The 25,822-nt window shown below is 40.6% G+C and overlaps 1 protein-coding gene across 2 annotated transcripts in view; it reads left to right on the top strand.

Annotated features, from left to right (window-relative positions):
* EFHC2 (EF-hand domain containing 2) overlaps nt 1-20,934 on the top strand; it is a 202,392-nt gene extending 181,458 nt beyond the window's left edge. For both annotated transcript variants that reach the window (XM_024240474.2, XM_024240475.3), the window contains 2 exons: nt 4,437-4,542; nt 20,434-20,934. In XM_024240474.2, the coding sequence (XP_024096242.1) occupies nt 4,437-4,542; nt 20,434-20,535 (208 nt within the window). In that variant the 3' untranslated portion in view covers nt 20,536-20,934. The remainder of the gene's footprint in view (nt 1-4,436; nt 4,543-20,433) is intronic.
* Nucleotides 20,935-25,822: the final 4,888 nt, after the last annotated feature.

The raw sequence follows: 25,822 nt of genomic DNA, 5'->3' as shown, positions 1-25,822 counted from the left end.
GGGTTCACGCCATTCTCCTGCCTCAGCCTCCCGAGTAGCTGGGACTACAGGCGCCCGCCACCACGCCCAGCTAATTTTTTGTATTTTTAGTAGGGACGGGGTTTCACTGTGTTAGCCAGGATGGTCTCGATCTCCTGACCTCATGATCTGCCCGCCTCCGCCTCCCAAAGTGCTGAGATTACAGGCCTGAGCCACCATGCCCGGCCCCCACTTTCTTCAGGCTTTCAAACAATCCGTGTTTTCAGTGCCACACCATATTCCTGCCTTTATTGGCACCTGGAGTCTGCAGTCACTCAGTCTCCCAGGAATTTTGTGGGCCAAATCAACTGGACTCTGAGTGCCCTCTCCCCACTGACAGGGACATTTAGGGTTCAGCTTCTCTTCCTCAGCTCTGCCAAGTTAGTTACCAATCCTCTGTTTACTTTTCATCTTGAAAAGAGTTTGACGTCTCTTCTCTACCATGGTCTTTTTTCCAATTCTCTTTGTCATTGTGGGTTATAACCTATTTTTATTGTTTTTTGGTCATTTTGGTAGGATTTGGGGGAAAAGGGAGACAAATACTTGTGATTGATTCATCGTGATTTACTGCAACCCTATCTACTTCCCAAGAGCAAAGAATTCTTCCAAGAAACATGAGCTAGTTTTATTCCTTTTAATTGAAATATCCTTTGTTCTTTTCTCCCTTGTGCCTCTTGGGGGGATTCCCACACACACTGAGATCCTCTAAGACAGAACTGAAAAGAAAAACTTGGAGTATTTTACCACATTACCACAACTCTTCCTTTAGGCCTGGCTCTGGGATTTTGGAAAGATGAACTCGTTTAAGCATTTTTTCTCAAAAAACTTTTAGACATTATTTCTGAGCTATGTATACTTTTATTCAGTGGACCTTCCTGAATATCATTTGATTCCTAAATATTCTTCTTAATTGTCCCCCTAAATGGATAAATGGTTCAATGTTTTGAGTCTGACATATGAACTGGGCAGGAAGGAAGACTGGGTGTTATGAGGTAACAGGTAAATATCAGAGTTAGTGGTAACAACATCTAATGATAGGACTTCCTGTGGTGACTTCCAGAAATTTTCCAGTAAGTTCCAGTGCCATCATCTAGGGCAAATGCAAATTCAGGCATAGGGACTCAGATAAGAGGAACTTCAGGAGGACTTTCTAAGGAAGCAACATTTGAAATGGGACTTTCCAGACAAAGGGACCAGAAGTGCAAATGCCTTGCATTTCTGCCAGCAATCTTGGCGTGATCAAGGAACCAGAAGAAGGCTAGTATACCTGAAACATTGTAAACAGAGAGTTTTCAAGTGAGGAGATGTAATCAGAGAGGCCATCAGCAGCCAGATTAAGTTGGGTCTTATAAACCCTCATAAGGAGTTTAGCTTGTGTTCTAAGTGGATTGGGAAGCCACTGGAGGATTGCAAACAAGAAAGTGAATGATCTGATCTGTGTTTTAGAAAGAGCACTGTGGTGGAGGATGGTCTGCTGCTAGGTAAGAGTAGAAGTAGCAAGACCAAGACAGGAAGTTATTGCTATAATCCAGATGAGAGACAATAGTGGCTTGGAATTAGGGAGTGGTAAAAGAGATGGAGAGAAATAGATAGACTTGTTATATGCTACAGTGGTAGAACCCACAGGACTGCTTAGTGGATTGTATATGAGGAGTGAAGTCTGATGTGATCCTAGATTTATTTGGTAGTCTTTGACTGGTTCCCAGACTACCAGGATACTATACCTCTGAAACCCCTAGGATTGAGTAAGTGCCTCTTATAATTGATGTAATGGGAATTTACTGACAAATTCTGTACTTTAAGAGCAGATAGAGAAACTTATTTTATTGATGATCTCCTCAAGTCTCCCAATTTTATGGCTTTAAATACCTTCTATATGGCTAATGACTCCCATATTTATATCTTCAAATGGACTACTTCCTTGAGCTTCAGACTCATAGCCCCACTTGCTCACTTTCCATCCAAATGTGGCATATCCAAAACTGAGCTCATGATCTTTCCAACCGGCAGTCCCTGCAGTCTTTCTCATCTCAGTTAGGGCAGCTCCATTGCTCCAGTTATTCAAGCAAAGGCATTGGAGTCATCCTGAATACTCTCTCTTTTTCCCTCTCTCTCTTACATAATATATATAGTCTTTTAGGAATCCTACATTCAAAATATATTCGGAATTGGCCACTCCTCATTGCCTTCCAGTGCCACCGCCCTCATCTAAACTGCCGTTGTCTCTCATCTGGATCCCTGCAAGGGACTTCTAACTGTCCTTGCCACTTCTGCCTTGCCCTCTGTGTTCTACTCTGAATATATCAGTCAGAGTGATCTTTTAAAAATATCATAAGTCCCTTCTTAGTCTGTTCAGATTGCTATAACAATACCATAAACTAGGTGGCTTATAAACAACAGAAATTCATTGCTCAGAGTTCTCATGGCTGGGATGTCCAAGACCAAGATGACAACAGATTTGGGTCTGATGAGGGCCCACTTCCTGGCTCACAGATGATGCCTTCTCTCTGAATCCTTACAGGATTACATGGCAGAAGGGGCAAGAGTGCTCTCTGGGGTCTCTTTAATTAATATAAGGACACTAATGTCATCATGAGGGCAGAGCCCTCACTATCTAATCACCTTTCCTAAAGCCCCAACTCCTAATATCATCACATTGATGAGGCCTCAATATATGAATTTTGAGGGGACACAAACATTCAGAACATTGAAGGTCTCATAACCTTTCTGTAGAATATGCTCTAGTGGCTCTTAGTTTTCCTCAGCATAAAAGCCAAAGGTCCTACATGATCTCATTCTTTGACGTTAGCTCCTACTCGGGATATTAGGAAATACTTTCTTTCAAGGCTCTGTGCTAAAAAAAAAGTTTATTATGAGACATCTTTAATTGAGTTTTCATTCTTCCCCCAAAACATACACAAATAAAAGAAATAATGGTCCTACGTTTTGGCTATAAATATTTCCATAAACAGAGTATGTCCTTTAAAGGAGTTGAAATGACTAGTGAGCCATAATTTAAAGGGTAAACAGTGAGTAGGGGGCAGCATATTGGAATTGTATCTTAGAATCCTTGGCCAAAGAAAATGTACACAAAAGAATTACAGAATTCCCCTTTCCCCTCTTCTGGTCACTTTGTTTATTCCATTTTGTTTAGATTGATGAGGCTATGTGACTTCAGCTTGTAACATTTAATTTATTGCTGCTAATTTTTATTAGTTTATAAATATAAGCTATTAATTTTTTAGTACTTTGAGAAGAAAAGAGAAAAATCTTTGGACTGATTAGGAGTATATTTTAAGGGTAGGAGCCTGGAACAGGGTGCCTGGAACAATGTCTAGTGACCACTTTGTATTTTCCTTCAAAAACTGGTGTTACATGATAATTAACCTTAAAAACTGGCAGAATGTGATCAAATTTAGGATAGGTGGCATTGAGGCATTACACTAAGAAGTATTTTGTGTTTAGGTCATTGTAGCAATTGTGTTGAAATTACTGTATCTTCATGGCCAAATTTCTATTATGGTTAAGGAAGAATTTTGGCTAATATCCATAATTAGGAAATAGTGGTCAAAGAGATTCATTATTTTTGACCTGTATTTTTATGGTACAGAATAATCATTTGTTAATTTTTGTTCAAAATGAAAATGGGCTGAAGTTTTTCTGATTATAAACTTAAAACAATTCAGATGATACACAAAAGTCTAAAGAAAAATCAAAAATCAGAATCTCTCTTCCCAGAGATATCTATTCTTAATATGTAAGTCTATTGCTACCATATTTTTTCTGTTTTTTAATATAAATATAAGCCTAAAGTGGGATCATAACTCTACATACTGTTTTACAGCCTCCTTTCTACTTAACAGTGTATCGAGAACATATTTATATGATAGCAAATTTGGATCTAAATAACCCCTTTTAATGGCTACATAATAAATGATAAAGATGCCTTTTATTTTTTCAAAAAATATACTGGTAGACAAATGAATCTAGCTTGCCTTAAAGATTTAAAAGGTATGCAATTTAAGGAATATAAGGACATTCTATTTGCTGACATGTAATATCAACCATTAAACTAAAAGGACCTTTAAATCTTTTTAACAAAATGTCACTATAGTCTTCATTACTGAATGAGCAAATTTGCTTCTGTGGCAACTACAACAAGTATTTATTGAACACCTACTAAGTGCCAGCACTGATCTTGTTGTTGGGGATATTTTGATGAATTAGATAGGCAAGATCCCTGCTCAAAGAATTTACATTCTGGAGGGTCAGAAGCAATAAGAAATTGTAAGAAATGAGAAAAATATCAGATATTGAAGCATATATGGTATTATGTTTTCATGATAAAATTGAAACTGACATTTTGGTCTTGAATTCTGCAGATTGAGTCAAATTATATATTATAATTATATTTTCAGGTTTGAAGACAGTGAAAAACAAATAGATTATAAGTCATTTTTCTCTGCCCTGAACTGGAGAAAGAATCCAGTGCCTGAATTGCAACCAGCATCATACCTTAAAGAGGTAAAATGAATACCTATTTTAAAAACCATCAGTGGTTACTTCCCTTGCATGTTTAATATCCTTTATCTTTAAATTATTTTTCATTATAAAATATTAACATCAGTGCTTTTGGAAAGAGTGCTTATGTGTTTCTGGGCATTTGTGTTAAAGACTAATTTACTTTCCATGCTGAGCAAACATCTGCTCTGTAAAAGCATGACTTTTCTTATGCAGCTGAATTTTTTTTAACTTCGGTCGCATCCAATTATATGGAAAATAGGATAATAGGTTACAGTTATAAATAGATATAAACACTGTTATCAAGGGATTCTGGTAACATCATCATAAGCCACAAGAGCAAATCTCAAATGGTGCCTATGGCAAGAGTCCCTAGGGTATCCGTGGCTGTGCACACAGGTTTGCCATGGGTGAAACAATAGAGAATGGGGATGCACATTTCACAGTGAAGCCAAATTTAAAATCAAAATTCTGTAGAAAAATGCTTGGTTAGGGAAAACAAAGTTCACGTGATCAGATGGTGCTCTCAACATTGTGGAATTGTCTGAATTCTCTAAGATCTCTTTGGACCAATTGTCTTTAAGAAGTGGGTGGGTGGGTGGTGGTTTGTTTGTATTTTAACATGCTCCAGAAATTGATTTTCTTGGGAAAGTCCCTTGATAAAGCAAATGTCATGTGGTTGATACTCCCAGAAAGGAGGCATTTATTTCTCCTGGTCTCTGCTGACCAGCTCATTCTGGCTGGAGCTGGTCTAGTGCCCCTGGGAGTTCCCTCAGGCATGCAGCTACTCCAAGGGCAGTCATAGAACTTCCAGATGGTTGGGGGAAAGTAGTAGCCTTTGGAGTCAAACAGAGCTGGGTTTGAATTTTGGCCCTGCCACCTACTTAGCTGAATGATTTTGGGTTACTTATCTTGTTGATTTATGAATGTAATCCCCAGATAAATCAGGATTAAGTATCGACTCTCATCAGGTTCTCTGCTCTAGGCTGGGGTCCAGAGACAAAAGTTGTCACTGCTACCTTTGAGGGGCCCACTACTGATGGGGGAATTGGTACGCTCATGATTTAGAGTGTGGCGTGATACAGCCTGCATGGGATTCTATGGGATGAGGTGGTAGCTGCTTCTAAACAGACTGGGGGGGAACAGGAAGTATTTTCAGGGGAGGTGACATTTGAAATTTCAATGGTGAGTAGTAAGAGTTAGCAAGGTAGGAAAGTGACATGGTCTGGAAAAGGCATTTCCAACAGAATTCTCTGGACATGGGACAGCATGGCACTTGTACAGAACCAGGAGGAATTGGTGTGGCCAGAGCAAAGGCACATGGGGAAGAGGTGAAAAGGATGAAGCTGGAGATACCTGTAAGGGTGACATTTGAATATTGTCCTGCGAGGTCTGGAGACCACTGACTAACTTCAAGGAAGACAGCAACATGATTAAGAGTGCCCTTTACAGGGAACTTGCTTTGGCTGGATGGTGGGTAGACTGGAGATAGAGTCTCACTCTGTCGCCCAGGCTGGAGTGCAGTGATACAATCTCAGCTCACCACAACCTCCACCTCCCGGGTTCAAGCGATTCTCCTGCCTCAGCCTCCCGAATAGCTGGGATTACAGGTGTGTGCCACCACATCCGGCTAATTTTTGTATTGTTAGTAGAGACAAGGTTTCACCATGTTAGCCGGGCTGGTCTCGAACTCCCGGCCTCAAGTGATCTGCCTTCCTTGGCCTCCCAAAGTGCTGGGATTACAGACGTGAGCCACCACGCCTGGCCTTGGAGGCTCTTGTCCTGTCGTCCCCATACATAACAGCAAACACTTAAAGCATTTACTGTGTGCCAACTACTGTTCTAAGATCTCAAAATCACCTAGCTTATTTAATCCTCTTAGCAATCATAGGTGCATTTATTATTCCCAGTTTAGAGATGAGGAAGTTAGAGAAACAGCAATGTAAGGCAGAGTCAGAATTTTAACTCAGGTCTCTTGCTGCAAAGAATAAAAAAGAAAACTGTCCTTTAAATGTAATTATTTTTGAAGACATTGGATTGGATTAACCCAAATCTGAAACACTATCACAAAAACAAATCAATACTGTCATTTGCCCTGATAACCCTTTCATTCTTATCCATGTGAATATTTAATTTTTACATACAAATAGAAACATGGTAGATGGGATTTATATTCTTCTACCTTTTCGTTGAATGTTCTAGAAGTCTATATTGACTGTGTCCCTGTGTCCCTTTAGGACTGCTCTCCAGAGCCCTCTACCGTGCTCTGACCCTGCCCAGGCCAGTCCTTGGCAGCTGACCTTTGTAGGCCACATCAGTGGGTCCCCTAGGCCTCCAGTTGGGTTGACCGGTGGGATGCACCAGCAGGAGAGTAGAGGGTGAAAGGAGAGAGAAATGTTCTTCCTTCCTGCCAGTCACAGCAGATTGACGGCCTCCTCCTTCCAAAGTCCACAGCACTTGTCTAGAGGCTCTTTGCATGTGGCTGGTCACTCCAGGCTCTGGTAACCACCCTCATGTGCCCCTTCAGCCTCAGGTGGTAGTAATGGCTCCCTGCTGTTATAAACCCGGGGGACTAGCCCCTATTGGTTTTCCTAAACACTTCCCACAACTTTGTAACTAGTCACTTTATTAAACTCTTCTCGATTTTCACAGTTTGTAGATGTCTGCCATTTCCTATGAGCCCCTGAATAATATACAGGACATACCTATTTTTGCTATAAGCCTTTGTCATTGTTTTCCTTACTTTCTACTTCTCTCTTTCCTCTTCCATTCCACTCAATCCACCACCCAAATGTTTACCTCTGTGTTGGGGGTCTTATCATTTCATCATGTATTGTACGAAAATAAGATCATACCACATGCATTTATCTGGAGTGTGCTTTTCTTTCTTAATCATGGAAAATTTCCCTAGTTTAATATGTATAGATCTAAGCCATTCTTAATCGCTGTAGTATGAATATATAATAATTTATTAATCTCTTTTTTTTTTGAGACGAAGTCTCACTCTGTTGCCCAAGCTGGTGTGCAGTGGTGTGATCTCGGCTCACTGCAACCTCCATCTCCCAGGTTCAAGTGATTCTCCTGCCTCAGCTTCCTGAGTAGCTGGGACTATAGGCACACACCACCATGCCTGGCTAATTTTTTTGTATTTTTAATAGAGACAGGTTTTCACCATGTTGGCCACGCTGGTCTTGAACTCCTGACTTTGTGATCCGCCCGCCTCGGCCTCCCAAAGTGCTGGGATTACAGGCATGAGCCACCGCGCCTGGCCCTATTAATCTGCTCTTTATTGACAGGCATTGAGGTTGTTTTTACATATTTTGCCTCTGAAAACATATTTTGCTACTTTAATTTTTATTTTCCTGATGACTATTGAGTTTGAATGAGATCCAGTCATCTTTTTGTACTACAACCTACAGTAAGAAAGATACTTTTTTCATAACAACACAGCATGCACATATATAATGGAACAAAAGTTTCACGGATTAATACTGTTCTAACTACATGTGGTGCAGTATGATACATTCTTTTCTTTTTTAATTTCTCTCTTCCTTTCTTTTCTTTTCCTTTCCTTTTTCTCATTCCCTACCACCTCTTTTTCTCCTCTCTTTTGAATGTTGTTCGTGACCCATTAAATTGATTTCATGACCCACAAAAGATCACCATCCACACTAGAAGAGAAGTCACTGCATGAGAAGGTCAAAGATCCACTCTGCCTTTAATCACCCCTCCCCAGTTGCATCACTTCAACTCTGTCAACTGGGACAGGTATCGAGCTGTGGACCTCAGATGCTTTTGAGAGGCAATATGGAACAGAAGGTCTCCAATCACAGGGACCCTAGTTCAAATCCTTAGCTCTACGATCAACTAACTGGGTGACTTTTTACAAAGTACTCAACCTTTCAGGTTTTCCCATCTCAAAAATGGTGATAAGAATAGTTCTTCCATTAGGGTTGTGAGGATTAAGGAAGTCAATATACACAAGTCACTTACCACAATACCTCTCCCATAGTAAGGGCTTAAGTGTTAGATGCTATTATTTTTTTGTAAAATGGAGATGTCTTACTTTCCTCAAGTCAGGGTGCTGGGCAGTCCCTGCCAAGGTTAAGATGGGAGATTCTATTCTTTAATGGCAAGGGAATGGTTCTAGGCCGGGAATGTCACTTCAGAAACAGCTGTGCTTCAGCACTAGGTTCTTCTAATTGCGATTCATTTACGGTGAGAACTTTACTCATAGGGCCTCATCATTTCTGCTGATAAAGCCTAGAAATATTTCATTCTGCAGGAGGCATTCAGAAAGGACTATTCTTTTTCAGCCAATTAAAAAGGAAAGAAAATAGATATAAAATGGTACCTGATCAGTTTCACCAATAATGAGAACTTAACTAGATTCCAAAGAGTTCGAAGCACTCTGGTACTGATAAGCTTGTTATTATTTCATAAAGAAGACATAAAATACCTTGGGAATGTTACCAGTGAGTCTATAATCTCATGTGAAAATATTTAGCATGAAGGGGTTGAGCACAATGTTGAATAGTTTATACAGTAGAATACAGGAGCAAAAAGTGTAATATCTACTGACCCATGTAAGTGTGCTCAAATGTTATTAATAATGTTGAATAATGCCCTGAAACACTGCTGGGTCAGAGTTTGTCACAGGTGGGGTTCTCCAGGAAGCAGATGGAGTCTAATGTGCAGGATGTTTATTTGGGAGTGTCCTTGGGATCAACTCCCGTAGAAGGTGGGGGAAAAAAAGAAGGGTGGGCAGAGGGAGAAGTCGAACTGCAATGGAAGCCCAAAGATAGCCTTGGCCAACCCATAGGCAGCTCTGGAGTTAGCATGTCTGTTTAGCGTTGTCCTGAGTTGGGCCAGAATGGCCTGGCCTTTGTCCTGGTGGGTTGGTTCAAGAAGAGATATGACTTTGTGCAGCGTGGCTCTTTGCAGCCAAGACATGTTTGTAGCTCAGGAAATCCAGGAAGGGGACTCCCAGCAGCTGGGCCACCAAATCCCTCCTCAAGGGGATTCTGGATAGTACATCACAGCTTGGCAACCAACTACTCTTGAAGCCCCTGTTGACTGTTCTTGGTATCAACTGAGAGCCTGGCAGTGTGACAGCCTCCTCCCCAGCTGGTTCCCTGGTTATTTCCTGATCTTCTATTCATGGTAGGGAACTGAGAGGAGAGTGGTTATGCCATAAGAGGCCATGGTGGAGTCAGACCAGATGTGTAGGTCCCGGGGGTGCAACTGGGCAGAGAAAACCTCCCAGTTATGACTTTGGGGATTGCCAACGTTTGGGGAGTCTTCCATAGCCAGCCAGTCACATGTAGGGCTTCAGGGTAAGATCCATCAGGTTGTGAAGGCACCCCAGCCCTGAGTGTAAGGTGATGAGACCAGAGGTCTTTTGAGAAGAAGGAATGGCAGGCTGAGCTCCCGTGTGGAAGCAAAGCTTAGATGGAGTCCCCAGGGTTGGGAAGCTGCACCCTTCCTCCAGTATGTGAGCCGGACAGGCTGGCTCGGGTTAAAGTTTCAGAGGTGTTATGAAGAGCTCTGTAGAAGTTACCAGGACAGGCCACCACCTGGAACCTGGATATTTTTACTCCTGGGCTGCATATTGTCATCAGCAGGATCTCATTTCTGGACTGGGAATCTTCCTGAGAAATAAAAAAAAAACTTATTGGCTGATGAAAGCTGAGTAGGCTTCAGTACTAGATTCAACTCTAATTCTGTCTGCATCAGCATGAATGGATAGGATGGATGTTATGGGTGGAAATTTGGGACACCTTCCCAGTCTAGTGTGACTAACCATCATGGGGTGAGAAGGGAGAGGCCAGAAACCAGGAACAAGACCACAGGCTTCAGCCAACCACAGGCTGAGTAGGAGTGTGGTCTGGTCCACAAGACTTGAGATTGGAAGGGAGTTCTAGCAGGGCATCCCTCCAAAACAGTGAGCATAGTGGTGGGGAATCTTGAAGTTAACACCATTCGGCAATCAGGGGGAGCCACTCAGCAGGCTCAGACCAAGCTTTTTTCACCCTGCCAAGGGGACAGAGCTGGCTAAGTCCCTATACCCGTGAGGTTACAGCTGGAAATACACAGCATACTCAAAGGGATCCTGGAGATGGATTTGATAAAGGGACTGTTGACGGGGTGGGTAGGGTTAAGAGAACCAAGCGGTGGCGTGGCGGGGCGGGGAGTGGGGGTGGAGCACTCAGGGACTGGCAATAAGGGGAGAAGCAGGGAGGGACTGTGGGACTGGTGTTATTGGAGCCCAGCAGAGGAGCTGGAACTATAGCAGCAGGTAGAGTAGTGTAGCCACTATAGCCACTCCCAAACCATGGCCTGGCAGGGAAGGAACAGGGTGAAGGGAAGTGAAATCCATACTCTGACCTCTTGCTTCTCCTGTTTTCTGATCTCCTGATGCTGCTTCAGATTGGCTGAACCTACCCAGAAGCCAGAGAGCAAGGAAGCTTGAGGAGTGATGCAATCCACAGAGTCAGTCTCCCAGGGCAGAAAGCAGAGTGAAAAGGGCAAAGAATGGATCTTGAGGGGCAAATGGAGACTGACCCAGCACAATCTGTTTGTTACCAGAATAAAGCCTTGAGCTCAGAACAAGCCCCACAGCCAGGATAAAAGCCAGGTCTACACTAACTGCTTCAGGGGCTTGGTCTGCTGGATTTGAGGACCAGTTTCCTGGACTCAGAGGTGGCTCCCCTACATGTGCTAGTTAGGTGGCCTCAGCTAGTAAGAATAGGGGTCAACAACAAACAAGGAGAATTTAAAGAGTACTATAGTATAGCTAGTCTAGCTTTGATTAGTCCTACTGTCCTTTGGTGACAGGTTTTTCCTACATGGTTGGATGTAAGCTATCATCCATCATGACTGTTGGCTATGGCCTGTAGCCAATGGCCTGTAGCCTGGATTCTCATTGGACTCCCTTGGTTATCCCTCTGCCTGGCCCCTCAGCAGCCCATGGTGAGCCATGGGGCTGTAATTTAACTCTCACTCCATTATGTGACTATCTATGGTCTCAGCATGTTGCCCTGGCACTGTCATGGCCTGGAGACCCCATTTCCATTCTATTGTGTTTGCTCACAGATGGTAGCTGTAAAACTGGCAGACTAGGTCCCACTGTTTAGAGCCTGTCTGGTTAATCTCAGAAGTCACGTTTTAAAAAATAACACTAAATCGGTTCTCATATAAACTTTATAACTTACACTGTGTGACTGGCATCTTATCTTTTGACATTTCTGAGAAAAATTGGATGTGGCTTCATTTTATGAACATCGTAACTGCAGAAGCATTAGCAGTCAGCTCTAAAGCGCTCTCTTTCACAATAGGATGATATAGGGCCTTGTCATCAGGAAGTAGGGGGCAGTTGGGTACACCTTGGGAAACATCTTTGGACACCCGCCTTGTTGAGACTCTCCTTTTGGTATTTAGAGCATGGAATAACCTGTGACATTTTGTTGTCCCAACAATCTTGCAAGAATAAGTATTATCCCCAATTTATAGACAGGAAGCTGAGGCTCAGAGATATTCCTAATGGTAAGGATTATATAGTCAGGGGCTGGTGCCAATTTTTTAAATAAGTAAAGTTATTTCTAATATTTGTGGTTGAATATAACAGTCAAAATAAAAGGTTGTTAACCATTCCTCTTAGACTTAAAAAATAACTGGCAAACACATACTGGTGACCTAACACAGAGCAATAACCTAGTAGGAAATGATACTCCTGGAATCCACTTTCATCTACAGCATCGGGTTATGTCGACTTGAATTGTACACATAAGCCTATCATTGAAGCTCAAAAATCCACATCTCCCTGAAAACTTTACTTGCCCTGCATTGCACTTCTAAGGAAAGGTTTTGTTTAGAAACTACACCTGTCTTTTAGCTACAACTCACACGTAGATGACAACTCTGTTGAAGCTTTGTCTAGGGAAAGGGGAGACAATCATGAAATATTGGCATTGCTGTAAAGTCAGAAATGTATAGAAATCTAAGCTAATCTTCTGGTTTTATATATGAGCTTTTCCTTATGTTATCAGAACACTCTTGATTATCTCAAGAAATATTTGCAAAATCCTCTTCCCCAAGTTTATTTCAATTTGATTTGCTTAAAATTTAATTGCTTTTATGATTTCGTCAAACTAGATTATTTCCAAAGCCATGTTAACTTTATTCGAAGGGAGAAAATCTGAGAAAACCACAATTTTAATACTGTACACACCACTGGCCTTTTCCATAAATGTATAGATATTTCTCATAGAAACATCCTTTTCCTAGTGAGTAGAGGGGAGTAACATGGTGAAATCACTAACATGACTCTATCTGCCTTGCATTTGGGAGGAATAAAAATAACCTTGTTTCAGTGAAGCATGGAATTTAATTGGCTCCCGATCTTTTCCCCTCATGCATCTGGTGGCCAGTATTACAGCAGAAAATTTTAAACTAGAAGGAGACATAATCCAATTAAATTTCCGTTTAAAAATGTCAAAGCAAATAAATCTAGGGCCCATTAGCTCACACACAGCTTTGCTATTCTCACTGGGCAGCTGCTGTTTACGGGGTTTTCATCCAGTGCCATCTTTGCTTCCCATTTCAAGGGTGTGTGATTTTACAGATCAGCAGCTACATTTTTTCACCACTGATGAACAAGTAATTTATTGCCAACTGGTTTGACATCTTAAGTGCCTCGAGTGACAGCCAGCTTGGAAGATGTCATAGGGCCTTCTTGGAGACAATGATTCCCAGACATTTTAGAATCATGATCTTTGTATCATTGAATTTCACTCTGCATTTCATAGTTCTTCCTTCTTCCAGAAAACACTATGTGGCATGTATTGTTTATGCTCCAGATTACATCAAGTTTTCTTCTGAGATTTGGGGGCTGTCTTTTGAGTTATCTGGAAGTGACTTGGAGACTCTGGATCCATCCAGTTTGCCAGGAAGTTGCTTTGTTGCAAGCTGTGCTGTGGCTTTCTTAAACATATTCTTTATTTTGATAAATGCAAAATTGCATACAATCTACATCTGACTTCCTCTAGAAGCAGACTTGGAGACAAAGATTTAACTGTAAATCATTTTGTGGGGAGGAGTGAAAACACTAGTAAGGGAGTGGGAGAGTGAGAAAGGAAAGGGAAGGAGCTACTAAAAGCATATTAGCAAACCAGTTACAAATGTAGATGATGTAGACGATTAAGGGTTTTGTTTTGTTTTGGGACAGGGTCTCACTCTGTCACCCAGGGTGGAGTGTAGTGGCGCGATCATGGCTCACTGCAGCCTTGAACCCCTGGCCTCAAGCAGTCCTCCTACCTCAGCCTCCCAAGCAGCTGGGACTACAGGCCCACACCACCACACCCCGCTATTTTTTTTTCTTTTGTAGAGACAGGGTCTCACTATGTTGACCAGGCTGGTTCAGAAGTCCTGGCTTCAAGTGATTTCCCACCTCAGCCACCCCAAATGGTGGAATTGCAGGTGTGAGTCCCCACACCTGACCTAATGATTAGAGCTTAATGCAACTGGGAAGCACTGACACTTCAGAGTCATCCCACCCAAAGTGCAAGGGAGCTGCGATATTCATCCATCAACTCCCATCAGTCACTGTTTGAGGGCTGCTCTTGAAGTGGAGGAAAGGAAATAATTCCCTGGCACTTGTGGCTTGCCACAGGGACAGCCAAAGCAAGCCTCAGAGGCCAAAGAGAAGCCCAAGGGCAAAGGAACGCAGGTGCTGGCAGTTGGAAGTCAGGTTGGTGTGCTCCAGAGTGGAAAGAATGAGGGGATAGGAAGGGGTGCTGGCAGAGCCCGCTGCACGTAGACAGTTAAGATCCCAAATTCCAAACCTGCACTGCCAGGGGAATCTGTTTTACAGAGACACAAGTAAGCTTGTTCTCACCTGGAATGGGTGGGATCAACTTCTGTGGATGACTTCTTCTGTTGTAAAAGTATCACGCAGTTATTCCCACTTAAAATTGATATGCATTGCTGGGAAAGTCATATGATATGAGTTTTCTTTGCATTGCATAGCGTAGGGTTAATAAAAAGTCAATGAAAACAGTATTTTAACTCACTGCCCAGATTTTAATAAAGATTCTATAATATTTGGAACATTTGCAGATTTATTAGGAAGTACAATTAGGCAGTGGTAATATGTGGATTTCTTATGTTGCCAAAAATGTCTTCATTTTACCAAGGGGCTGGCCATGAGATTCCTTAAGTAAATCCAATTGTAGACAAAATTATGAAGAAAGTGTCTTTCCCTCTGCTTAATTGATGCCCCTCACCCCATCCCCTGAGCCTTGGAAACCTCCCCTGTTTCCTAACCTTCCTTTGGTCCCAAATTCGATTCCATTAGTCAATTTTAAGCCAATAGGTGTAATAATCTCCCTGAAATTGGGGGTTGGCAATAGATGGACCCACAGCACTGTTAATGTGCTTGTGGCATTTATGAAGTATTTGGACAGAAAGTCACTCCCACCTGGAACCTAAGGAAGAGTGACAAAAGGAAAAATAAACAAGGGAAGTGGTATTGATTCGAAAGAAAGAGCACAATGGGGCCGGCATAGTTAGGAGAGCTTTGTGAGAGCCATGGGGTTTAAAGTGGTCAGGATTTAAAGAAATGGACTACTGTTATCTTTTCATCTTAAATTATCCTTAATTCCAAATCTCATGGATATTTACTTGAGTTTCATTGTGCCCAAGTTGCTAACAAATTTGATCTCATCTCCAGATTCTTGAGTTGTCATGATTGCATTGTAAGTTCTATTATTTTCTCTTTATTGTCAGCATTTAAATCACAATTCCTTGCTTGAAAAATACAAAAACAAAACCACTTTTGCTAACTCATAAGCTATGAGGCAGAATCTTCTAGTCCTGACCTGTTTCATAAGAGGATCCAGTCCCCGAATAATTTCATCATATTTATATGAGTTACATAATGCATTATTTCTGTGTTGAAAACTTTTATTTAAAAGACCTATTAGAGGATGGTGATTTTTGAAGGCATATATTTGTACTATTTCTCTACAATGGGATTAAATTTACAAACATCACTTAAGAGCAAATATTGCTGTAAGTTTTGTAATGAAATTTTTGAGGACATGTTAAATAGTAGAGTTGAATGACTATTGATCTTAGCCTTCATTGATTAAAATATATTGTTTAGTGTGTGTGTGTGTGTGTGTGTGTGTAATGGTTTACTACTTGTTGGTGTAAGTAGTAAGTAGTAAAGTAGCAACTTTGTTTTACCAAGTTCCATGTGTTATGAGTTGCACAAAACACCCCTTAGGAATGGGTTTAGCCATCGGCCGTCTGAATGGTGATTTCCCTCTTCATACTGCCAGTTGGTGGTTTGGGCTCAACTTCTGAGAGGCAGCATCCTTGAGAGAGAAGAGTAGTGTCACTTCAAGAACTGCTTTGTTTTCTACTTAACTTTTCTTGTTGGAAGTGTGAGGACCAAATGTAGCTATGTAGGATGAAAGCCAGCTGCTTCTGAATAGATCCTTGTCAGCTCTGGAGGGTAGCCCCGCAGATGAGCATAGTTCCGCAGCTCCACTGCCCAGGTTATTATAATCCAGGCTTCTCCACTGACTGGAGGTTTGACTTGAGACAATCTATTTAATCCTTCTGTGTCTCAGTTTCTTTTTCTGTAAATAGATTATCATCATAATACTTATCTCTTAAAGGGTTTCCGTGATGATTAAATAACTTAATACATGTAAAACACTTAAAAGAGTATCAGCCATGTAGTAAATATCCAATAAATTTATTGTTATTCCTATTACTACTAGGTAATTACAAGATTCCTATCTGTAACCCTGCACAAATCTGCAACTAGTTTATCATCATCATAAATCATCTTTTTTTTTTTTGGCAAAAGATATTTATTTTTTTTTTAAATTTATTATTATTATACTTTAGGTTTTAGGGTACATGTGCGCAATGTGCAGGTTAGTTACATATGTATACATGTGCCATGCTGGTGCACTGCACCCACTAACTCGTCATCTAGCATTAGGTATATCTCCCAATGCCATCCCTCCCCCTCCCCCCACCGCACAACAGTCCCCAGAGTGTGATGATCCCCTTCCTGTGTCCATGTGTTCTCATTGTTCAATTCCCACCTATGAGTGAGAATATGCGGTGTTTGGTTTTTTGTCCTTGCGATAGTTTACTGAAAATGATGATTTCCAGTTTCATCCATGTCCCTACAAAGGACATGAACTCATCATTTTTTATGGCTGCATAGTATTCCATGGTGTATATGTGCCACATTTTCTTAATCCAGTCTATCATTGTTGGACATTTGGGTTGGTTCCAAGTCTTTGCTATTGTGAATAGTGCCGCAATAAACATACGTGTGCATTTGTCTTTATAGCAGCATGATTTATAGTCCTTTGGGTATATACCCGGGAATGGGATGGCTGGGTCAAATGGTATTTCTAGTTCTAGATCCCTGAGGAATCGCCACACTGACTTCCACAAGGGTTGAACTAGTTTCCAGTCCCACCAACAGTGTAAAAGTGTTCCTATTTCTCCACATCCTCTCCAGCACCTGTTGTTTCCTGACTTTTTAATGATTGCCATTCTAACTGGTGTGAGATGGTATCTCATTGTGGTTTTGATTTGCATTTCTCTGATGGCCAGTGATGGTGAGCATTTTTTCATGTGTTTTTTGGCTGCATAAATGTCTTCTTTTGAGAAGTGTCTGTTCATGTCCTTTGCCCACTTTAAGGTTTGACACCTGAATTAGAGATGCTGGTACTTGGTTCTCTTCTGATTCTATGACATTGTTGTCAATTGTCAGTTTTACATATCACTCCTATTCCAGTGACTTCTATATCTTTGCACAGTTCTGGATTCTAGCTCTGTGCTATATAGAACTGTATTTACAGATGTTTACCAGAATCTTCACCTTGATGTCCCATGGACACCTGGAAGAAAAAATGCCCACAATTGAACTTAGAATTTCCCTCTGAGCCTTGTTTTCCTACTAAAAAATGTTTTTAAACTTTTCCTGCTTTCCTTATAACACTGGATTGAATATTGTCCCCTCCAAAACTCATGTCTACCCTAAACCTCAGAATGTGACCTTATTTGGAAATAATCTTTGCAGATATAATTAATTAAAATGAAGTTATGCTGGATTAGAGTGGACCCTAAATGCAGTGATTGGTGACTTTATAAGAAAGCCGCATGAAGACATATTGGTATACACAGAGAACACCATGTGAAGTTGGAGGCAGACGTTGGAGTGGTATGCTTACAAGCCAAGGAATGACTGCCAGCCACCACCAGAAGCCAGGAGAGAGGCATGGAATAAATTCTCCCTTAGAGCCTCCAGAAAGATCCAACGCTGCCAACACCTTGGTTTTGGACTTCTGGCCTTCTGAACTGTGAAAGAATAAGTTTCTGTTGCTTTAAGCCACTTACTTTGTGGTACTTTGTTACGGCAGCCCCAGGAAACTGATAACAGACACTGTCAACTATTACTAAATTTAGAATTCTTAGAACCATCCTTACCTGTGTTAGTTTCCTAGTGATGCCCTCACGAAGTACCACAGACTGAGTTGCTTAAAACAATAGAAATTTATTCTTCCACAGTTCTGGAGGCTAGCAGTCCAAAATCTAGGTGTCAGCAGGGCCATGCTTTCTCTGAAACCTGTGTGGGACTCCTTCCCTGCCTCTTCCTAGACTCTGATGGTTTGCTGGCAATCTTTGGCGTTCCTTGGTTTGCAGCTGCAAAACTCTAATCTCTGCCTCTATGGTCACCTGGTGTTCCCCCTGTGTGTCTCTGTCTTTACCTGGCTGTCTTTTTATAGGGAGGCCAGTCATATTGGATTAGGGGCCCACCCCACTCCAGTATGATCTCATTTTGCTCATCTTAATTTACCTAATTACATCTGCAAAAACCCTATTTCCAAACAAGGTCACATTCTGAGGTACTAGGGATTAGGACTTCACATACCTCTTTTGCATGAGGACACAACTCAACCCATAGCACTACACCTTTCTTTTGTCACCATTTCAAGTTGAACCCCTTCTAGCTATTTCATGTTCTCCTGCAGCAGCATCTCTCAGAGGTAGCTCCTGTCCTCCATGCCTGCTTCAGCCACCCTGGTTATGGCACAGTCGTTTTTCTGCGGTATTATAGTACTCACCTCCAGATTGATTTTCTTACTTCATGTCATTCTCTGTACATCCAGCAAGTTAGCTAATCAGTTTCTAATCAGATTTCTGTCATTTCCCTGGCCAAGACCTACCAGTGACTTCCCCTAACCACAGCCTCAAGTATAAACTAACACAGCAGGCCAGAAGTTTGGCCCCAGCTTCTCCTTCTAACCACCTCCCTTGCCACTTTGCACCATGTGCCACAAACCACACTGGGCTACTCACCCTTTCTTGAAAATAGATTTTAGATCTCTGGGCCTTTGCTTACGCTGGTCCCTATGCCTGGAACACCCTTCACAACCCTAAACCCTCTGCTGAACTGTTTTTCATCCTGTTAAGGTGCAACTGAAACACCACTTATTCAGCTTGCTTCCAAAATTCCATCACATCAAATTATTGAGCCTTTACCTATGTTTCTGTGACACCTTGTGATTCTGGATACTAATGTAACACTAGTAAAGATATAGAACCTCTTATATACAACAATTAACCTTGACAGTCATATTTTAACCTTGACAGTAGAAATATAAGCAACCATATGTATGGACTTTGCCTCCTGTTGATGTTAATTAACCATTGAAGCATATGCAAAAGGTTTGTGTGTGTGTATATACACATATTTACGTATTATATAAAATGTGCATCTGTGTGGGTATATGTGTACACACACACACACAAATAAAGTGGCTTATCTGCAAAATCATACTGTGAGTGATCCAGTGTTCTTTTCATTGTTTACTGAAGAAACAGTAACCAAGCAACCAGTATAGATACCAGTTTATATTTTAAAAATTGGGTTCTTTAGGCAGCAGTTCACGTCTGTAATTCCAGCACTTTGGGAGGCTGAGGTGGACGAATAACTTGAAGCCGGGAGTTTGAGAACAGACCAGTCCGGCCTATATGGTGAAACCCGTCTCTCCTAAATATACAAAAATTAGCCGGGCGTGGTGGCATGTGCCTGTAATCCCAGCTACTCGGGAGGCTGAGGCACGAGAATCACTTGAACCCGGGAGTTGGAGGTTGCAGTGAGCAGAGATTGTGCCAGTGTACTCCAGCCTGGGCAACAAAGTGAGACCCTGTCTTTCAAAAAATAAAATAAAATAAAAATAAAAATTGGGTTCTTAAGAAAGTATAGGAGGATCTATCAGTGTATTCATGCTGCATAAGAACTCCTTAAATTTCAGTGGTTCACAACAAGACACATTTCTTTTTCTTGTCTGTGGGCATGTAGGTCAGTGAAGCATGGCTGGATTCAGCTAAGCTTGGCTCTTAGTCTGCAAGTCCAGCCTGGTCTGATCCACCTTGGTCATTCTAAGAACAGCAGCATCCTGGGCCATGTTCTTTTCATGGTGATGGCAGAGGCACAGAAGGCCAAGCCAAATGATGCCAGCACGCTAGAGCCTATGTCCATGATATGTCTGCTAATAGTACATAGGTCAAAGCCAGTCGTGTGGCCAACCCCATATCAAAGGAACGGGAAAATATACCCTTCTTACTCCACGGGAGGTTCTACAGAGTCATATGACAAAGAGTGTGGGCACATAATTCTTATACAGGGAGGGAATGAAGAATCAAGAACAAGTATCCAGTCAACCGCAAAGTCCTTATGAACCTAAACTAGATGGTAGAAATTTTCACTTTGCAAATAAACTGTTTGGTGTTGAATTTTCAAAACTGTACTTTGAAATGTGGTTCTAATCATATCCGTTTTTGGTTTTTTTCTAGAGATGTGAAGATGTTTGGCTTGGTATGCCATCACCTATTCCTGCGAAATACATTGACTACTGGACCTTTTTGAAGGACGTGTTTGGCTTAGAGGAGGAATAACCATGCCAGTTTTGGTCAATTCTCTATGATTTACTTCTCTCATTTTGCCACATTTACTTTAGTAGATATAATTTCATTAAAAACAAAAAAGAAACAAGGTTTATATTAAATGAAAATCCATAAACCACAATTAATCCTATTTTGTCATGTTAGTTTTACAGAACATCATGTTATATTGCCGACGTACTGTTACTATTTAAAATGCCATCTTAAAACATGTTGAATATTTTTATTATATGTATGATTTATTAATACCAAAAAATCTTCTGATAATTTTCATCCAACATAATTTGATTCATTACTATATGTACAGAAAATGACTTTTGAAGGTTATACATGACAATACAAAATCAAATTATATCACAGCAATAAGTTGTGATTCTATTAAACATTTTTGAAACCTTTTTGACATGTTTATTACTTACATAATTAAGTTTTGTAACAACCCACCTCATCAAAATAATTCTTAAACCTCTATAGAGTAAATATGTTTATCTTTTGAACTTAGTAAAGCTATGGGAAGAAAAAGAACCTCCCTCCAACACACACACACACACACACACACACACACGCACGTGCACACACACTGGAAACATATGCAGTATTTATATTCGTAATGCCCTTTTTTCTATCTAAAGTCAGCTTGTTAGCTTAGGAATATATGCATGTGTATATAATTATAGTTTGACCAAAACTTTATTATGTCTAAAATATTTACAAATGTGAAAGCTGAAGATTTTGAGATTTTTGTTTTTTTTTGGTTTGTTTTACACACACATCCCACGCGCCCCACCCTAGAGGTTTAAATATTCAGAAACTACATTTTTCCCCTGCATTTTTCTAGTTCTATTTTTATTTTTCTTCAGCAGAACTCTTGTCATGTAGTGTACATTTGATTAAAACCCATAGCCATGTACCTCTGGGAATTCAGTGTAAGAAGTCTATCCCAGTCTATCCCATTGTTCAGTGTTGGGCGCTATGTATCATAAATACATTTGCCTGGTGTTCTGGGAGACAATGGAGGTCTCTCAAGAAGGAGCTGCACCATTTACCTTTCAGGGACTACTCTGAGAAAAAGAAGAGCTGATGACATCTCAAGGGACCCTTCGGACTCATTATTCTTTCACTCCACATTTGCAGCAGTGTCTTGCTGGCTTCTTGGCACTCAAATGCACCAATTTACTCTCCACAACAATGGCCCTTTCATTTTTAAAAAATTGGAGTTAATCAATAAACAATTTCTATATATAAGCCTAGGATAATTCCACATGTGCTGTTGTTAGAATAGACGCTCCCCCCGACCCTTTCAGGACTTAACACTAAACTAGTATACTCAATTTATATACTAAAACTATCTACCATAAATCCTAAATTTGACTACTTGATTTTTGTCCCAGGTTTTTTTTAAGGCAACTGACAGTGCCAAGCCATTTTGTCACTTTAAGATTTTTCATTCCCCAGAGAGCAGGCTTTTAGAAGGATGACACTTTCCTGGAACTTTTCAAGCTGACACATTCGTCACTTACCTATTCAACTCTTCAGTCAGTTGTCTTTCCTTCAAGAGTTTAAATATGTAGATAATTTAGCCCTTGTAGAGGCTCATAATGTAGTTCATTTGAGAAGTGGGGGGAGAAAAAGGAAGGAAGCAAACCAATGACAATGCTCCTGAGTTGTGGGGTGACAACTGCTTATTCTATTGCATAGATGTGTGTTACTGCCCTGGTTGTTTCTGGTTCAAGCCCACAATTAGCAATGAAATGGCCATTATAGGATTCATGCCGATAAACATGATACATTGCAGCCATACAGACACTTTAAATAATTATTCTTTTTATAACTAAGCCACATACTGAACAAGATTTATAATTTAGAGATAATATCCCCATTAGTAAAGTTTATGACCCAATAAACAGCTCCCACTAGTTAATAAATGCCAAAGCCATAAAAACAAAGACTATTAATGTAATAGAATTTCTGTTCCTCCCTCTTTTGCTGGTGGTCTCAAGACACTGAAGAGAAATGCTATCTTAGGAAAAACATTTATTCTCGTTATGTAAATATCAGTGAATTGTCTTACAATCCATCTGGAAGTCTCCCAGCCCCCCTTGGTCCCAGGTGGTCCTGAAATGCTGATGCATTCTGCTTAGGTTTCAAGCAGTAGATAACTCTGGTTTTCAGCACAAATAAATCCCGAGGCTAAAATTTTGAGGGGAGGAGGACTGGAATTTCTGCCTCTTCTCTTCCCTCTGCAAAAGAGAAATCCCAACTATTGTCATTGTTCCAGGGTAATAATTTGAAAGAAGTTTCACAACCTTTCCATATACTTATATTTTCAGCTGCTAACATGATCTCATTTTGATGAAAAAGCAAGTGCCGCCTTTGGATGTCTGGGTGAGTTGAAGGTTAATATAGGCAAACCTTTTGTCCTAAGAACTAATTGTTATTTAGTATTCTTGGAACTGTGGGAATGATTGATAAAGCCATTTGAAAACCCAAATCAAATCATGTCTTTTCATACAAAACTGATTAAAAGCTGTTGAAGTTCACATTAAGTGGTTTGCTGAGGCACTGTTGTGAGGTATGATGTCGCCAGCAGAGGATTAATTTGCAGTACTTATTTGCCTTTTAGTACCTTTTTTACCTAACCACTTGAAAAGTAATGTGGGTAAGTCTGTTGGTTTACTTTAGCTTAAGTTTACTAAAATGGTTAAAATTTTAGACAACAGAGGGGAGATTTGTAACTTTCAAGCATTATAATAGTTTAAACATTTTGCCTTCTTTATTTCCTGTATTGCCTTTGATTCAATTACTGACAAATATACTATTCTTGTTATTTTTTTTTTTTTTAAACACTAGAGTATTTGAAGTTTGATTATTTGGAGTCATAGAGCTTCCAGGCTTTACGGACCCCTCAGTCATGAGTTTAGAATATTTAAATTGCCCTTCCTTCTTTCAAATAGGGAATTATTGATGAGTAAAATGAAATCTCAAATCAATACAAAACACAAAACTCTTGCCTTTCCAACTTGAATTTATCTCGAGTTGGGGTTGCTTCCTAGCCTTTTCTATTTATTTCTTCTTTCTCCTTTCCCTTCCACCACACATTATGATTTTGCTATAAGTTTAGTAGTTGGAGTCATAACGAAATAGGGCCTTCCACAAGATATTTATGACATTGAATAATGCAGAATCCATTATAATAAAGCGTCATGCTCTCAATTACATGTACATTCATTTTAGTTATGAGTATAGATCCCTGAATTTTGAATACCCTTAAAAAATTGTCTGTAAATGACCTTTCAGACAAACAGCTTCCCAGTGATGGTAGAAACATATACACGAGTGATGTGTCTCTGCTCTAATGTTGGTTTGGGCAAAGTCTGAATTGCTTCAAGTTGAAGGCAGGTTAAGACCTTTTCAAAAATGAGTGTTTTCAAGTTGACTGAGCATCTTCAGAGACACTGTGCTTTTCAATTCCCAAGAGAATGTGATGTGTAAAAATGGAAAGCCCACTGAGGCAAGATCAATGAGGCTATTTAGAAAATAATAAACCTGGAGCGATAATGGAGCAAACATTCATTATTACAAAGGGTAGGGCTGACTGTGCAATTAGTTTAAGAGAATTTTGTAACTCACCTCCTCCGCTTATTCTACCAGGTTATACATATTGGTTTAAATATACATTTTCATTCAAGGTTAATTAAGTTCCCTAAAACTAAGAGTTCTGAGTCATCTATGTCAACAGAGTGGCTAGAATATGCATCTTCTTTGTCATTTGTTCCTGGTCCCCAGTAAAATTCCTTGCAAGGGGACTTTCAAGCCCATTATGTGTCTGGTGTGTGGTACACACAGGAGCCCAGGGGTCAGCACTGCTGCTCAGAAGCAACTTGGTAAAAGCTAAAAAAATGTGGCCGATGAAAAACTCCACAGCGGCTCTGCAAGCAGAGAATTAATGACTCGCTGGAATCAGTAGGAGCCTTTACTTCTAAATACTCATTAGTTAAAGCAGTGAGGCCTGATGTTATGCAAGTTAGAGAGGGAAAGGGGGGACTGCCCCTCCCCATTGTCTATTTTGAACAGAATATGCACATTTAACTCAAAGTGCTGAATGATTCAAATACATCAAACCAACTATTCATCAGTCTCCTAGCTTCCTGAGCACCACTTTGCATCTGTGTAAAGCCAACAATAGAGGAAATGCTTGTTATGACCCCACTATAATATTAAAATCCAGAGGAGCTGATAGCTTGGTGAAAACATAAAAATGCATTCTCCTTTAGAAATACTTCCACCAAAGTCATCTTTGTGTTTCTTTTTTCCTACTTTGCCTATACAACAAGAACCTCTGACTGAAATAGGAACTTGATAACATTACTTTTGCCTGCTTTTTTCTCCTGTGCTACCACTGTTCATTATTGCTGTGAGGCCACCCGTTGAATAAAGAACAGGAGCTGAACGGCCATTTCAGGCGCCTGCGAATACACCCAGTTTTAACTATGACTGGAGCTAGGAGAGTGAGAAGGGAAGTGGCAAAAGATGACCATTTTAGAGGGGAGTCGGGACAAAAATAGGGACCACCTTGTGTGTGTGACTCATGTTGAAGAGTTTGCACTTCATCCCAAGGGAATGAGAAGTTTCTGAAATATTTTAATCTGGGGAATGGAAAGATCATGTCTGTATTTAAAAATCTCTGGCTGCTTTGTGTGTGTGAACTCTAAGAGTGAGTTTGGCGGCAAGAAGACTGATTAGGAGACTGTTGCCAGAGAAGTGATGGGTAGTTTGGATTAATGTAATGTTGGTGAGAAGTGGAGGGATTCACGATGCATTTGGGATGTTGGAGATGAGGGAGAAGAAATCAAAATTATGACTGGGTCATTTTCACAGCTGGAGAGATGGTGTTGCCTTTCATTGTGCCGGGATAGATGAGAGAAAAATCAAGTGAAGGGAGAATATCAAAAATTCTGCCTTGGGCATGCTGAATTAGGGTGCTTGCGGAACTGATAAGTGGCCATGTTAAGGCAGCTGGATTAACAGGTCTGAATCTCAGCAGAATGGCCTGGGCTGGAGATGCATCTTTGGGAATCATCAGAGTATTGATGGTAATTGTGAGTTCGGATAAGATTACCCAGGGGAGGCATGTTGTCTGAGAGCCATAGTGCCTGGCATATTACTAACAGTAATAACTTTCTAAAAGCCAGCTTTATTGACTTAACAGTGAACTGCACATATTTAAGTATACAATTTGATGAGTTGGTATATGTATATACCCATGATACATCACCCCAAT

This window comes from Pongo abelii, chromosome X (assembly GCF_028885655.2).
Source record: "Pongo abelii isolate AG06213 chromosome X, NHGRI_mPonAbe1-v2.0_pri, whole genome shotgun sequence".
In the NCBI taxonomy this organism is placed as follows: domain Eukaryota; kingdom Metazoa; phylum Chordata; class Mammalia; order Primates; family Hominidae; genus Pongo; species Pongo abelii.
Note: the sequence above shows the minus strand (reverse complement) of the source record. Positions and strands in the feature narration are given on the sequence as shown.